Source organism: Ambystoma mexicanum, chromosome 6p (assembly GCF_040938575.1).
Source record: "Ambystoma mexicanum isolate Mex_15411 chromosome 6p, UKY_AmexF1_1, whole genome shotgun sequence".
NCBI classification, from domain to species: domain Eukaryota; kingdom Metazoa; phylum Chordata; class Amphibia; order Caudata; family Ambystomatidae; genus Ambystoma; species Ambystoma mexicanum.
In genome coordinates this window covers 1482855898-1482872886 of record NC_090935.1, presented here as the reverse complement: position 1 = coordinate 1482872886, position 16989 = coordinate 1482855898, and the positions used below count along the sequence as shown (strand labels likewise).

At 47.0% G+C, this 16989-nt stretch overlaps 1 protein-coding gene across 1 annotated transcript in view; it reads right to left on the bottom strand.

Annotated features, from left to right (window-relative positions):
• LOC138511072 (uncharacterized) overlaps nt 1-16989 on the bottom strand; it is a 1092277-nt gene that overhangs the window by 426126 nt on the left and 649162 nt on the right. The window contains exon 5 of the mRNA XM_069626571.1: nt 2497-2628. Within this exon, the coding sequence (XP_069482672.1) occupies nt 2497-2628 (132 nt within the window). The remainder of the gene's footprint in view (nt 1-2496; nt 2629-16989) is intronic.

Here is a 16989-nt window from a genome sequence, read left to right as displayed (position 1 = left end):
GTTGCGTTTAAATGACATCAATTTTTCCATCATCAAATGTTACCTTCCAAAAATGTTCAATGTGTTTAATACTTGTCACTTTAAGTTTAACCCACACACATATTGCAAAGACAGCAAGGCGTAGCCAGTACTTTTCAGTATTGCTTTGAAAGTTAGCGCAGGAAATTGCAAATTAACTGTACATCTTTTCTTTGTTAACTTTCAAACAATAGCAAGAAAATGCTTGCAGCCGTGAATACACCCAGATACGAAGAATTTCAACTTTTAAACAGCTTGTGTGACCAAAATAATCTTTTTGTTCATGAAGTCATTTTAAAGTTGAATAAATATACATTACCTCTGCTGCAATAAATCAATTGTGGGGTCAGTACTCTGAGTCAGCCCTACAGAATTGCTTAAAAGTGGGATCTATCCGGTTGGTCATGCTTATAAAATGTTTCACAATAAATGTCCAGCAAGCACAGCACACATTGGCCTATTCTGATACTATGTGGATAAGGCTTGTTAGCTCCTTGTTGCTGAACTTGCATGAGGCCCATATGCCTCCCCATCTCCCTCCGGCTCCTACCTATGAGGTGTACTTTGCCTGACCCATTCTCTGCCACCAAATGGTTCAGGAGGGTTCCACCATGACTCTTGAGTTACCTGGTGTGAGTGCCTTGGTTCTGGCTATGTTGCTTTGTCAGAACAGTTTTGTGCTAGGCCTCTATGCTTTATTTCAGCCAGACATGTGCAGTGCTGCTCAATACATGTGTCAATATGCAATAGCCTTGCTTTAACTTCTGTGTTAGAGACTCCTATTCATGTGAGCCCTGTGATTTCCAGCAGGCCACCCCCTAATTGCAGAACATTTTGTAGCTACTTTAACCCAGGTTGATTTACATCTCCTTTGTATTTTATGAAAGCAGAGGGAAAAACCTTCTCTTTGGCGCCCCCTGCTGGCGAGCACAGTAGGCAGCTGCCTAGTTTGCCTAGTGCTTGCACCAGCCCTGCTGCTTACACGTATGATTATAGTAGATACTTAATTTGCTTATACTTAGCGGCAGTGCTTTAAGTGTGGTAAGAAAGTGAGCAGGGCCCTCAGTCATTGGCAAGGCTTGCATGATGGGCGTGGTCTAAGACTTGATGGGCGTGGCCTAATGACAAACAAGTAAAAAAAAGTCTGTGCTATATAGCTAAGTGCATATTGCAACACAGTCTGCTTGGTACAAACTAAATAGATAAATCAGCCTGTCCACCGGGCACAGACTGCATAAATAAACCGGGTCGCGTATGGAGGTGAGGCCTTGTGACCAAAGAACTGTTCCCGCTCAGTGCACGAGCAGGTTTATTTATTTATGCATTGTTTATGGGATACACCTGTAAACACCTCTACCACAGCTTTTCCCTAATTATCTCTCTTTTTCATCAATCTGCTCTTTTCTTTCACAGTGTCTTTTCCTTTTATCTCCCTCTCTCCTTTGATCCCCACTTTGCATTGCTTCTTTTCATCACTTTTCGTTTTGCTCCTCAAACAGACATGGGTTATTTATTTATTTATGTAAGCACTGTTTGGCAGATACGTTTTTTCCAACACACAATACATGAATACATAAATTAACCACGTCGTGAGCAAAGCGGGAACAGACCATGACCCATTTTTTTATGCATTGTTTGTCGGATACATATATCCGACAAACAATACATACATAAATAAACCGGGTCTGTTCAATCGTGGGCTCCGAGAGCGAATCTGCATCGCACAGCCCCCAAGTTCGACAAGGGTTGCGGGCATGATTTTGCTCACAGGCAACAAAGGGACTGTATCTTCGTCTCCTCGCCCCTTGTAAGCGGTCAGGAGAGGAAGTTACAGTTTGTAGATGTCGCAGTGTTGCAGTGTTTCCTGCAGGCATATGTGTCTGATAGAAGTGCCAGCCAGCCACAGCGTCGGTCAAACAGTTAGGGCAACGCTGTGGCTTGCTGGCAGTTCTGTCAGTCACAGCTGCCTGTTTCATTCATGGTTGTGGGCTCATCTCCCGTTGCGGCTGCGCCCCCGGCCGCATAATGACCCGCCGCAGCGCGGTGGAATGAGGGCCCCTGCAAGGCCCAGGCTCAGCTTTACTTTTGGAGACTACCGGGCTCTGCCTCTGCTGGCCCCAGCCCGTTTAGCAGTGCAGAGCTGTAATATGTATTGCTTTTTCTTAGTTAGAACCATGGCAAAACCCGGCGCCTTCCCCTTCTCCTTTTAGGTCCCCTTCTCAGATGGTGTGTGTCACCTCTTCTAACGCCCTGAGGGAAACTGCGGCCTCCTAGTAGGATCACACAAGGGCCAGATTGTACTGAAACCAACAGTGCTCCCTCAGAATCATGTTATCAAATTGGAAGTTTTCATTTAATTCAAACACATAACACGCAAAAGTTGCAGATGGATTTTCAACACGGCCAATCAATAATACACGTTATAACAAAACACGTGTGCAAATAGATAGCCATAATTGCGTAGATATGATTGATTACCTCTTCCCTGGGAGTCTTTTTCAACCCTGTGTAAGGCTTTTGTTTTGATTATTTCAGTTCTTGCTGCTTGTACCTGATCTTTTATTTTATTCATTGCATCTGCGATTTCGAGTATTTTTTGTCTGTTTTCCGCTATTATGGTGATAAGGAAAGAGAAAACAAAAATACTTAAGTGCTGTACCATTTCTTATATACCTTTTGTTTCCACCAATGCAAACCCCATAATTTCATCAATTGTTTCCACCAACGCAAACCTTCAAATTTCATTATGTGTATTATAAATTTGCATGTTTTTTTTGCTTTTCTCGAACTAACAAAGGGAACTGCGTGTAACCAGTCATTCACACCAGACATCGCCACGCACTTCACGTTTTTCGTGAACATCACCAGTCAGTGCTTAATTTGTGAATAAATAAGCGCCAGGACCCAAATATTTTCTCGCGCACCTGGGACATATTGGGACTGCTGCAAACACCCATTAATGTTTCCCCTGCAGTGCCTGCATGCTAAGGGTTAAAGCTGCAACTCCCACTGGCTTTTTTGGGTGATAGATTAACTTTCCTACTAAATTTCATTGATTGACAAATGCAGGAAAAATGATTGCTGAACTGTTAAACTTGTCTGTCAAACATTGCAGTAAAACCTTTGTGTATAAGTTGGAATTCATGAAAGGCACTCCTCTAAGGCAGCTCCTTTTTTCCTGGCCTTTACCCTGTATTGTTGCTGCTGGCAGGTTAATTGTCCTCTTGTTGCCAATCCACACTTATGTTGTAGTAATTGTAATATGTTTATTTGTAGAGCGCTTATACAGAAGTGAAGTGCCTCAAAGCACCTCAAGGCGGGAAGGGAAAAAGGGAAGAAAGTTGTCATTCTTAGTCCTTGAAGTTTCTGAATGATCTAATAAAAAACTAGCATACTAGGCCAGAGGCATTTCTACTAGTGCAAGTGCATGACAGGAAGGAATGAGAGGGGTTGGGGGAGAAGGAAAGGAGCATACAATTAATAAACTACACTATTATGCCTAAAGACTAGTCAGATAGTGCAAGTACATGACAAAGAGTGGGGAGAGAAGAGGGGGGAGGAGAAGGGACAGGACACACAGAACAATAAGCTACCCTACTAGGCCTGGTGACATTACAGATTGATTGGTGGTTGGTATCACTAATGCGTCTATACTCGAGTATATAAGGCACAACCAAGCTAGGGAGGAGAGGCCGAGGGAAGACAGGACAGACAAACTTGTTAGGCCTAGTACATTGAAGGTCGTGCAAGTGCGCAGACAGGAAGTGCGAGGGAGGCAGAGGGGGACAAGTGTGCCCAGTCCAGCAGAGACCTGGGTAAGCGGAGAAGGTTGCCCTTCTCATGGAACGTATTCCGAGTGCAGTAGTGCCAAGCAGAGTACAGAGGCCACGAGCCTGTCATGGAGTCGCACAGGAAGCATTAAGGAGGAGGAAAGTCCCCCACGAACCCAGGAAGAACTAGCGCCTTGTCCTCAAGGCACCACAGGTAACAGGAACAGCAGGAAGACTCTGTGGTGTCCGGGAAGAGGCCCATTTCACTCCAAGTGCATTGGGAGAGATCTGAAAAGGATGAGTATTTTACCTTCTAGTTGCGCCAAACAGAGATTCTAGTGTGCTGTATGTCAAGCCAGAATAAATTGATCAAGACTTCAAAAATGGAATGAATTGTTTTTCAATTTATTTTGTAGGAAGCAAAAAAAAGGGAAAAAGGAAAATATATAGTAGTACATAAAATTAGGTTTCACACTTTTTTGTAGTATGCCTTATGTTACTTTCACATAAGTTCTTGAATTCTTGTACGTCCTATTGCCTTTGTTTGTTGTAGAGTTTTATGAAGTACCTTATGTTGCTTTCACATAGGTTGTAGGTTCTTAGATTATTAGTGGACATTAGTCCTATTGTTGCTTCACATAGGTTCTTTGAATGGCTATAATGATTCTTGGACGTTAATCCTTTTGTTACTTTCACATAGATGCTCCTTTGTACATACTGTGATTTGCAGTTTGCATTGGGAGAGATCTGCCTCATCACGGTGGCCAAGCTCATACCACTGCAAAAGCAGAGTACCTCGGGAGTCATCTCCCTCGTCCTAGTGTCCAGTCGAGTGCAACAAGAGCCATCTCCCCCATCGCAGTGGCCAAGCCAATATCACTGCTTCAGCAGAAGGCTGTGGGAGTCATTTCCCTCGCTGCAATGGCCCAACCATTACAACTGCTCAACTAGACTTGCAAAAGGTTTACAAGAAGGACACAGAGAAGCTTGGAAAAGATACTTATCATCCAGACCTTAAAGGGAGGCCAGATCAAGCCATGAGATTTTCTACATCCTGGAAAGATTTGAAGGGACTGATACAAGCTTTCTTTAGAAGTGCGGAAGGATCGCTGTGGAGAACTTTAATAAAGGAACCAGGGGAAGGTACTCATTCCCATGGCCCTGTTTCAAAGGGACACTGAAAGAATTACTATTACGAAAGACCGAATCAAGCCACCAGGGGAATGGAGTTATTATCCTGGTGAAGGAACTTTACTTTTGTTATCGACATTTGTTTTAAGTGGTAGGGTTTGATTGCTAGGTTTCTGACAGGGGATGGAGAACATTTTATTTTTTGGATGGATATTCTGACAGATAATTAACGTTTTCTAGGCTGTGGTAGGGCAAGCCCCTTAGAAGTAGGGAGATATAGGTTATTTCTTTCATAATAAAAGTTTGTAGCAGCCAAAGATGGCCCCTCCTTGTCAGTCTCCTCCTTCTACACCCTCCCAATGTGCTGTGGGGGGGAGTGTGTATGCCATGTGTAGTCAGTTTCCTTGCTTTGGTGCATGTTTGTAATGTGTACACAGTAGAGGTGAGTGTGGATACTGTGGCTGCATATTGTTCGTAGCCTTATGTATTTCTTTGTTTGGGTTTATATTTGAATGAGTACACAGTGGGGGTGAGTGTGTATGCTTTGTGTGGTCATGATAATGTTGGCTGCATATTGTGTCTTGAATATCTACTTCCTTGCTTGAGTGTATGTTTGTAAAGTGTACACAGTGGGGTGCGTTTGGATAATGTTTGCTGCATATTGTTTCTTAAATTATCTATTTCTTTGCTTTGGTTTATATTTGTAATGTGTACGCAGTTAGGGTGAGTGTGTATGTTGTGTGTGGTCATGATAATGTTGGCTGCATATTGTTGCTGAAATTATGTATTTCCTTGCTTGAGTGTATGTTTGAATGTGTATGCAGTGGGTGTATTTTTTTGCTTGAGTGTACGTTGGGATGTCTACGCTTTGGGGGTGACTGCATATGCTGTGTGCTGTCATAATAATGGTGGCTGCATGTTGTTGCTTCAATTAGGTATTTAATTGCATTAGTGTATGTTTGTAATGTGCACGCAGTGGGGGTGTGTTCGTATGATGTGTGTGGTCATTATAATGTTGGATGCATATATTTATTTGAATTACATATTTCCTTTCATGAGTGTATTGTGACAAATCACAGTATGTTGTCACTGCTTCTATGGGGAAAGCTCCTTCCCATGAGGCCAAGGAGGTGAGGCTGCTGCCCAGTAGTCCCCCTTGGGGGTGGTACTCAGCGGGTGGATCTCATGGCGAGGGACACCCACTATAGGACAACGGATGACACCTTAGTAGATATTGGTATAATTCCCCCACACTCCGATCTCTCTCACCCTGTTACCCTGCACAAGACATACTCCCACACACTTCCATTTATGTCTGCAGACTAGAATAGACAATGTCACTTCCTCACTACTGGGATGAGGAAGAGCAACAACAACCTAGTGAGGAGTGAAGACCTCACTACTGGGACGAAAAAGAGCAACAACAACCTACTGAGGAGTGAAGACCTCACAACTGAGATGAGGAAGAGGCATGGATCCAAGTGGCAGGTTTTGCAGAATCAAGGTGTGCAGACCAAATGCCATAAAACGGCTGATACTGTTCCTCTCATAAAAAGGGCGAAGCACTGGTAAGGGAGGGAGGCCCTCAATGGAGGAAGCAAGAAATGTGAATTCTCGCAGCTGTAGAGGAGATTGGATATGGACGGTACCATGAACGGAAAGCTTTCCTGCTGCCAAAGGAGTCCCTAGAAGTTCCATCGCAGATGAACAACTGTGAGAGGCAGAAGGCTGAGCTCCCATCCAGCCAGGAGGTTGGGAGTGTGTGGGGAAGCTGAGATGCACAGCTTAGAGGCCGGATGTCAGCGTGGCACCACTGCAAGCTTTTGAAGCAGTGAAGGGAAGCTGTGAAAGCCCAGAGCACCAGTGAACAACTGAGAAGCACCGGTAAGCTCTGCAGAGAGGTCAGGAAGAATGGGACAGTCGGCAGGATGGCTACGAGAAGGGATGATCACAAAAGCGAGTCTGGGACCCGCACCCAAATATCTAATCATGCCTCCACACCTATCCTCATAGTTACAGTACCTGGCAGGATAGTGCACCAGGTTGGCTGTGACAAACACATTAGTAATAGTAGTATAAGCAAAGCGAGAAGATCATAATTAAAGACAAGACGAGTCTGGGACACAAACCCACATGAAGAGAGGGCCAAAGTAATCTTCAAACTCACAGTACCCGGCAGGAAAGTATACCTGGTTGGATGTGGACAAAGAAGCAGTAGTAATAGTAGTAGAAGTAGTAGCAAAGCAAGAAGAACCAATCCCTGCATCTGGTCGGATCATAATATGGTTGATTGTACGCGCCATTTGCTTGAACACGCGACTCTGTGCTGTGACCCTCCAAAAATATTTTTTGAGAGAAATTACACTAAACTTCATACAGCAGACTAGAAACCTGCATGCAATCTATCATGAATGGCTCCTCAGACCTAGACCCCCCTGGTAGGCTAGTAGAAATGTACAAATCTCAGCTCACTAACTTACTTAATAAAAATGCACCCTTAGGAACCAAGATAATACGTGACTGTCCCAAACAGCAAAATTGGTTTACCTCCGACTTAATCACTTTAAAAAAGGTAAAAAGACAAGCTGAGCGAGCATGGGTAAAAAAAAAATTAAAAATGGAAAATCGAGATAAATGAAAATCAATAGAAAAGATATATAAAGCGAAGATTCTTGATGCCAAAAAATGCTACTGTGACAATCAAATTCAAAATGAAGAAACTTTTTGAACTGTACAAATTATGGGAAAACCAACTGCCCTCACCCATTCCATTGTCCCTAATAAGGACGACTGCAACAAAGTACAAAAGGCTTTTTAGGACAAAGTCCTATTGGCCTGTAATAAAATCCAAGACAAGCAAAATATAAGAAAAAAAAAACCTGCGAACAAAAGGCTGGTACCGACTACAAAAACAGGAATGTACCCTCAGGTTATTGTTTCAATACCATCACCATTGATAATACAAATAAAATGTTAGCTAACATCAGGCCCACCTCCTGCATGGGTGATTTTCTCCTGGCAAAAATTATACTAAAGAACACCGATACTTTTGGCCCTTACCAGGTTTATTAATGCCTCCCTTATACACAGAAACATACCTATAACCATCAAGGAAGTAGCAGTCACCTATATTATCAAGAAACCGGGACTTAGTGCAAGGGATCCTGCAAACCTTAGGCCAATATCCAATACCCCTTTCCTATTAAAAATCTTGGATAAGGCAGCCAATCTTTAATTACAGTCACACTTCGAAACATCATCAGCTTTTCACCCTAAACAATCTGTCTTCCGAAGCAATCACGGGAGAGAAAGCACCCTGCTCGACTTGCGGACCCAAATGTTGGAGAGACTAGATGAGGGTAAAACCGGGTTGCTTATCCTCTTAGATCTCTCTACAGCATTCGACTTGCTGGATCATCCAAGACTGCTGGAAACATTAGCCAATACAGCAAATTGTTCTAGCTATGCCATTGAATGGATAAGCTCTTTGCTAAGTGAAAGAACTTACAGAATATGCTGGGGCACAGCCTGTTCAGACCCAGTCCCCATCAGCTACGGAGTACCTCAGGGGGCCTGCATTTCCCCGCCCTCTTCAATAAATACATAAAGCCTCTATGTGAAAAACTAGGAGCTAAGGGCCTCCACTTTACCAAATATGCTGATGACTTTCAATTTATCAGGGACCTCAGTGGTGACTACTTCACTGATACAACCAACCTTAATTATATCAACTCATTCATCCAGGAATGGATGGTAAGTAACTGGATGTGCCTAAATTGCTCAAAAACCGAGCTTTTGATCTTCGGGACAAACTAAGCCAGAAACAAGCTTAATCAAACTTACTCTAGTTTTATACTAGACAACTGCCCCATAAAAGTGGTTGAAAAAGTAAAAACACTTGGCACAGTACTCGAGGCATCCCTCAACTCTGACGCCAACGTAAACAACATTGATAAAAACACTCACTATCACCTGAAATCATTCAGAATGATGCTGTCCGGATTATGCATAATGTCTCTGAGAAAGAACATGTCTATAACTTCCAGAAGGAGCTTCACCGGCTCCCTGTGGAAAAGAGAATCCAATTTAAAACAATAAACTTAACCCACAAGTGTGTACATGGAAATGCGCTGGACTATCTGAAGCATACTCTGACACGACACATACCAACAGGACCCTATAATCAGGCTCAGCACACCTCCTTACTGTACCACATGCCAAACGGGTCTGTGGAAAAGGTAAATCTTTTCCTCTCAGAACTGCTTGGGCATGGAACAATCTTCCTATATCCATGCGCTCTGAAGAAAAATACACCACCATTCGAAAAAATCTCAAAACTATCCTCTTCGAATAAATATCCGTTGAATCTGTGGGGCCGATTCATGGAACAAACGTGCGCCGAAAATCCCAGCGCAAGCAGGTGCAAGGTGGCGCAAGCGTGAGAAAGCAAGTGCACGCGCACGCGTGTTAATCAAGGAAGGTGCTGCGAGTGTATACCACTGGTTGTGTGCCAAATCCGTGCGTGGCGCACACAGGCGCACACGTCATCAAACGGCGTGCGCTACGCACACAGCGAAAGCGCACATAGCGCAGCGCACACAACAAAAGTGGGCGGAACAGTGGGCGTAACACACAGAATTGGGAATAATGCGTGAAAAAGAAGGCTAAACTGGGAAAGTACTGCAGGGAACTACACGGAATGCCCACACGCACGCGAACAAGCTGTATTCATGGATTTGAATGTGGGAAACCTGCGCACGGCAAAAGACACGCATAGGCGTCAACGCATCCGCCACAGGAAGGCAGGCGGAAGCGTCCCCGCGCACAGTATAAAAGTGTGCGCAAACAACAAACACGTATATACAGCTACGATGAATGCCCCATTTGTCGCAGCACTGATCGTGGGACACCGCAGGAGGAGGAGAATAGCCAGGGCACGCATTTTTCAACCCGGACAAGCCTTTTTGGGATGCCTGACGACCAGGTCTACGGCCGGTATAGGTTTCCACCTCGTATCATCCTGGACCTGGTCAGGGAGTGGGAAGATGACCTTACATCCCCCACCCTCTGCTCCCAAGCATTGAGCCCCTTGGAGAAGGTGCTCAATGTCCTGCAACTTTTGGCCACTGGGTCATTTCAGCGGACTACTGCCATAGTGGGGGGGTCTCACAGGCCACGTAGTCACGCTGCCTACACCAGGTCTTGGCAATCATGACAGCGCGCCCCTCAGTCCGCAGGCACGTATACATGCCCAGAACACCCGCAGAAAGGCAGGCCGTTGTCCAGGACTTTTACAGGGTGGCACACTTCCCCAAAGTGCTTGGTGCCATAGATTGCACACATGTGGCCCTACGTCCACCTAGGGCCACTGAGCACATCTTCGAAACCGCAAGCACTGGCATTCCATCAACGTGCAGGTGGTATGAGATGCAAAGGGAATCATCACCTCTGTCTATGCAAACTACCCTGGCTCCACCCATGACAGTTTCATATACAGAATGTCCACCCTGAGCCGGGCCCTGGAAGCTGGGCAGCATAGCGACACATGGCTCCTAGGTGAGTACAAATGCCTGTGCACATGCATGCATGTCACACACACACACAAATACACAAACCCCAATAATCACAACCATCATCACCTCTCCAGGGGACAGTGCCTACCCTCTGAGCAACCACATGATGACGCCAATCCGGAACCCAACCACACCACCACAGGTAAGATACAACGCTGCCCATATTGCAACCAGGCCCATAGTGGAGCACACATTTGGAGTGCTCAAGTCACTCTTCTGCTCCCTTGACCGCTCTGGCGGGCAGCTACTCTATGCACCCACAGTAGTGTGCAGGATCATTGCGGCAGCATGTGTCCTGCACAATGTTGCAACATGGCAAGGCATACCGGTGGACATGGTGGTGCCCCCACATCCCCAACCGCAGGCACAGGCGCTGCCCATGGGAGGGGACAGGGCACGTGGCGAGGAAGCCCGGACCCAGCTTGTGGCCACATTTTTTACCTAAACTCCCACCCCTGCAGAGTGCACACAGGCCTGGCACATACCAGGCGACAATCGATGATGACAAAGAGACAGTCAACTGTCACAACCTTACCACCCTGAGAATGTTGCCATGGAAGTGCCACATTGTGTGCATCCCTAGCTACTTAAACATAAACAATCCTGTGTGACCAAAAGGCACACATGCAAGGTGTGAATCACACAGACCTGCAAAACAGGCCATGACTATCACTGGTATGTCACCCAAACCCTCCCACACCACAACATGACATGGCAAGCAATAGCTATACACCAACACACTACCAATAAGGTACACATTGACATGTGAAAAATGTAAAGTGGCATCAGACAATGATGCCTGACATGGAATCAGATGTAATGACTGACCAACAACCTCCCACCCAAAATAAGTCATACCCAAATGCATTCCAACAGTTGTAGTTGTAACATAACAATGAATGCCTGTCTACATGCACATTGTGCATTGCAAAATCAACACTGCAGCTTCCGTGTGCCATGCCCACCTCCTGTAACACACTGCTCAGCACACAGCATAGTGTGTGTGACGCACACCCTGAGCAACACATCTAAGTGACAAACTACATCAAAAAGCAAATTACGCATGTACAGGATCCACAATTGGTCATAGATCATGTGCTGCAGGGACACAGTGGGCACCAGAAGGCAAACAGAGTGTACATGTGGACATGGAAGGGTGGTTGTACATGTAGTGGATCATAGTGCGAGTATGTGGGTCAGTAGGGACATGCACTCAATATATGCATGTGCAATCAAGTGACCATCCGTTTCCTCTACACATCACATGTGAACATTCACCATGTGTACACCCCAGCATGTCAAGCCACAACTATTCCATCACACCTGAAAGGTAAACACAACACATGAACAGGCATTGATCAGCAGAATACACCATGTACATAGGATACCGCAATTACAATGTCATGGTGCGCATCACACTGTAGGGCAAGGCAACTGTCAACAACAAAACACCCCCCTCCCTCACAAATCACCATGACCCACTGAACAACTGCACCTGGGTTATGTAGCCTTCATCCTTGATTTTCACCTGGCCACAGGATCACCCTTCCCCTTTGTCACCATCTCCCACCTTGTGTGCAAAAAGCGTCCAGCACCCTCATAGGCCACCTTGACTTGCGAAAACACCACATCAAAGAGAACTCAAAGCAGGCCAACACAGAAGCCAAGCAAAAAGCCTTCAGGCAGCAAAACAAACCAGAAGAGCCTCCAGTAGATGACTTGAAGTAGCAGTACGTCACAAGCCCAAGTACTACCACAATGACGTAACAACCAAGGTAGCACAGTAAAACAATGTCACAACAGGATGTGTACCATGTGTGGTACATAACAGAGAATGATGCACCACAAACTGATGTGTACTGTTACAGCTCCCGTGTACAGGCGCAGGAGTGGCAGGAACCAACCACCCCCACCGTGGTCTGGGTGCCTGCAAGGTCAAACTCACACAGGCCGCTGAGACCCTGGTGGGGAAGGAGGGTCAGGGATAGGCAGTCAGGACAGGCATTGCTATACTGGATAACCGGAATGCGGGCAGGAGAGGGCAGTAGGATTGACACGGGAAAGTAGGAAATACACAAAACTGTACTACTCACATTAACACATGCACAAGTACACCAAACTTGATCATCATGCACATAGTAACAAATTACTCAAATGGAAGACAAAGAGAAACTTATCTCTGGGGTGAGTGCTGGCTTCCTGCCTGCGCACTCTCAGGTCCCGAAACAGGAGCAGTTCAATGCTGCAAAGAGAGCCAAGGTACTAATCTGTGCATGCCCATAACACACAAACACACCACCATATATGCCCCAAACTAACAAACAACTCTACAAACAAACATTCTGGTGTGGATGCTTCATACCCATACGTAACATTAACCCTGTGATGGTTCATACACAGTCAATGCAGTAAGTCAGGCGCCAGTGGGTGTGTGGCAAATGGAAGACCAATGTGTCACGATTTACACAACATGCAATGTTCCCTGGGTAAGCAGCCAGACACATATAGCAAGGTATGACTTCAGAACAAGTCGTGTTCCACCATTACCGAAATAAAGTAGGTAGTGCATGTGTCAAATTCTACATGGAAATGAAATGCACTGCACATGAGTCTGTCCCTTGCTGTCTGTCCCTGTGAGCTGCTTCTTTCCATATCTCACAACGCTACATGGCTAATACAAGTGCCTCAATGGACCATGGCAGACGGAAGGGTATGTGCCACTGCCCCTGCAGGTGCCCCAGACAACTTTCCCATCAACTAGCCATTAGTCCACCCACACATCCCAGCTGTATTGTGCGCTTCAACACCAATATTTGTCCAAGCTCACCATCAGTGCTGCTACTAAGCATGCATGTGCAACTGGCCTGGTGGAAGGTTTGCTGTGTTGTGGCCCCCCTGTGCTGCTCACCTTGCCTGGAATCCCTTGAAACACGTCAGCTGTTTTCAGATGTATGAGCGCAATCCCTGTGCCTCTGCTTGCGCACACATGCGCATGTCGGCACCACCAAATGTGTCCAGCTTGCAGACGTCCAATGGCCCATGTCTGCTGGCAAAGGTGGTCTGGAGGCTCATCCCCCTGAAGAAAGGGCATGAAACACATGATTAATGCTTTAAATTCATCTGTTTGTGTCTCTTCAGGCATTTCATGACTGGACCATGTCAGAGACGTACATCAGAAATCACACCAACAGTCCGTCTTTCACAGGCAAAGTGTGGAACACACTATCCACAGCAACAAGCACATGTACAGTAAAGATAAGAAACATACTACCCAATGCATAGCAATTAATGTACACATGAATCATGAAACCCCCATCTAGCGAAAGAAGAACAGTGGTCAATAACACCCCTATCATCCCCACTAGGGGTGTTAACACAAGTTCGACAGCAGCAGACATGCCACAGATATGACAGTCGAAAGCCCTTGTGTAATAGGCTGTTACACTGAACCATCCTTGCGAGCCCATGGATAAGGGAAGCAGGAGTGGCATATGTGAGTCAAGGACCCCAAGCTGCAAACACATACACAAGACAAGCTTGAAGGGCCCAGCTGGAACAGACAGTGGATGATTTCAAAAGAAAAATAGAAAATGGCCACATACGACCCGGGGGGGGGGGCACCCAGGAGGGGGAGGTACAGGGTGCTGCTCAACACCCACATGCAATGATGTTGAGGGAAAAAAAACCTCCATGGGCTCAACGCCTGCACAGCCCGACCTATGTGGGAGATAGATTGTCGTCCGAGTCTGGCTCTTCCTGGAAAGGAGGACGTGGCACAGGAGCCTGACCATGCCTAGCCGCAGCTTGCCCCTCGTCGGCAGAAAGTCTGCCAGACGGGTAAGCCTCATTCTGTGCAGCGATCACACGTAGGTCTACATGCAGGACCTCACGTGATACGCGTGCTTCCTCTTGCAGGGTAACACGTGTAACACGGAGTTCCTCCTGCAAGGCCTGGCTGGACAGCTGTTGCACCTCCCGGCAAGCATGTAGCTCAGCCGAGATGGTACGCTCAAACTGCGCAAACCTCTCCTCTGCCCGCTCCCTCTGGGACATCATAAGGACACCCAGAGTGGATCTGAGGGAAGCATACTCCTCCCTCAGGGCCTCCATGTGTGCCTCTGCGTGAGCAGCAATTGGTGCTGCCTGCTGCTGGAGAAGCACCTGCCTAGCAGGGGGGAGCACGGATTGGGCCACACGCTCCATGCTCTCAGCAATGTTCTCCATTGCTGCCCGCTGCCGTTCAGAATTGGCAGTCATGTCTTGCTCCTACTCAGTATACAGTGGTTGCGCGCGGTGACCGCGTTGCTGGGCTTTACTTCCGCGGGACCCAAGGACTGGGTGTCCTCGTTGTGTTGGCACCGCCCGCGGCTGCACGACTACATGCCCCCATCGACGTGATGGCCCAGGCACATCAGTGACTGGTGTGGAGGGTGACCCTGTGTCCCGATCCACCACAGGCGGAGGTTCCAAGACTGTCTGACCCCTCAGTGCAGGTGTCGCGGACAGAGGAGTGCCCACATCAGAATCACTCACCCCTGACATATGGACCTGTTGCTCATCCAACTCGACGTGGACGTCAGAGTGGTCATCAGGGCTGGACTCATTGCCAGCCAGAGACAAGATGGACTGTAGCACATGTGGGTTTTCGTGGCCTACCACCCCACGACCCCCACTTGTGCCGGGTTGCTGTAGTGATAACAACCCTGTGCCTGGCATGACAACACCATCCTCTGGCTCCATTGCGTCATCATCTGAAAAGTAGAGAGAAAAAAGGTCACTATACATGTTAGAAGCACACAACACACACACACACACACACACACACACACACACACACACACACACACACACACACACACACAGACATCACACATACACCAAACACATCAAGCATACATGTCACACACAAAAGAGAACATGCCATGCATGCTGGGTCAACTTGACACTGCTTATGTGATTAAGCATGTAGAATGGTGTCATTTTGCACAGAAATGGGTCGATGCAGTGCAGCAATTTTGTATGTTACTCACTGTCTACATGTACAAGTACTTCATGATGTGTATCTGAAAATGTGAAGGCAATGCAAGGTCAACTTCAGCCATCACGTGCAATGTGCATTCAATGGCTAGCATGGCTACAAGCAAACCACCCCTCCCCCGAGGTGCAAATGCAGGGATGCCTAGCATGGTATCAAAAGGCTGACCATAGACCTGTGTATTGACAGACAGTGTAGACTAGCATCAACTGCATCATGTGAGTCAAGTGACAACACAGCAAATGATGATGGGACAGTAAGCAGGACACATGACGAAACCTCCGGAGTACACCCACGTGTGAAGAAGACACTACACCAGTTGGACAGAGTCATTGGCCATTAAACAGGCTGAGGCCTGTGACCCACACAGACTGTCACACCCTAAACATGTGTGTGACGCAGGACTGAGCCACAGTGGACATGGGAAGGCTGATGAAATGCCATGCAATGTAGGTCACCCTGGACTCCTACTACAATGATCATCCAGTCAAGGACACATAGGGGCATGAGTGGAATACACATGGAGCATGAATGGGCACTCATGTCCCTGTGGGGCATCTGGCCTCTGCACAGTCCAAGTGAGACACCCTTCATCAAGTACAAAGGATGTACCACACAGCATATGTCTGGCAGATTGGCTGCTGGAAGTTAGCATGTACACAGGACGCATGAACAGGGAAATACTCAACGGCAAAATTGAAGCATAGTAGTGCTAAGATGGAATTGGGGTGCAGAGGGGGGTGGAGAGGCAAGGGAGCATGCCTACATGGAGTACCCGCATGCAGGCAGAGGACACATGCACGTCAGTCATGCAATGATATAGTCCCTGGGCTGAGAGGAAGGTCACCCCATGCTACATGCAGAAGGGCCAGTGAGCTGGAACATGGACTTGAGGGGCATCCTGGTGACCAGCATGTGAGCAGGGTGCAATGGTGGTGATGCGGACAGTCCCCGTCCGCTCCACATGTCCACCATCCAGCAGAGCAGACATGCATCAGGGAAGCATTGCATTACTTGCACATCAGAACCATGTACACATGACATGTAGTGGCAGTCATGCACAACACATCACACAAGTAAAACACACATGTCCACAACAAACACGCAGCAACACTCACTGGACTGGGCATCAAAGTCCGGCATCTCTCCCACTCCTTCAACCGATTCAGATGGTATGAACTCCGCAACGAGTGACTCATGCGGAGTGAGGTCTTCACGGCTGTGGCCCAGCACGTAGTCCACAAGTTAGTCCAGTTCCTGGTTGCAGAAAGGCTTCTTCCTCGACGTGCTGGAGGGCTCTTCAAGTGCCAATGCAGCCTGCGCTGGCAGACCCTGAGCCTAGGTGGTGGTGTCCACAGCTGCACCTGCAGCTACCACTACCCTTGAGCCCGTGGCAGTCGATGAAACAGACTGCCGGGTCACACGGGCACCAGTGCCAGATGCAGAAGCTGCATCTCCCGGA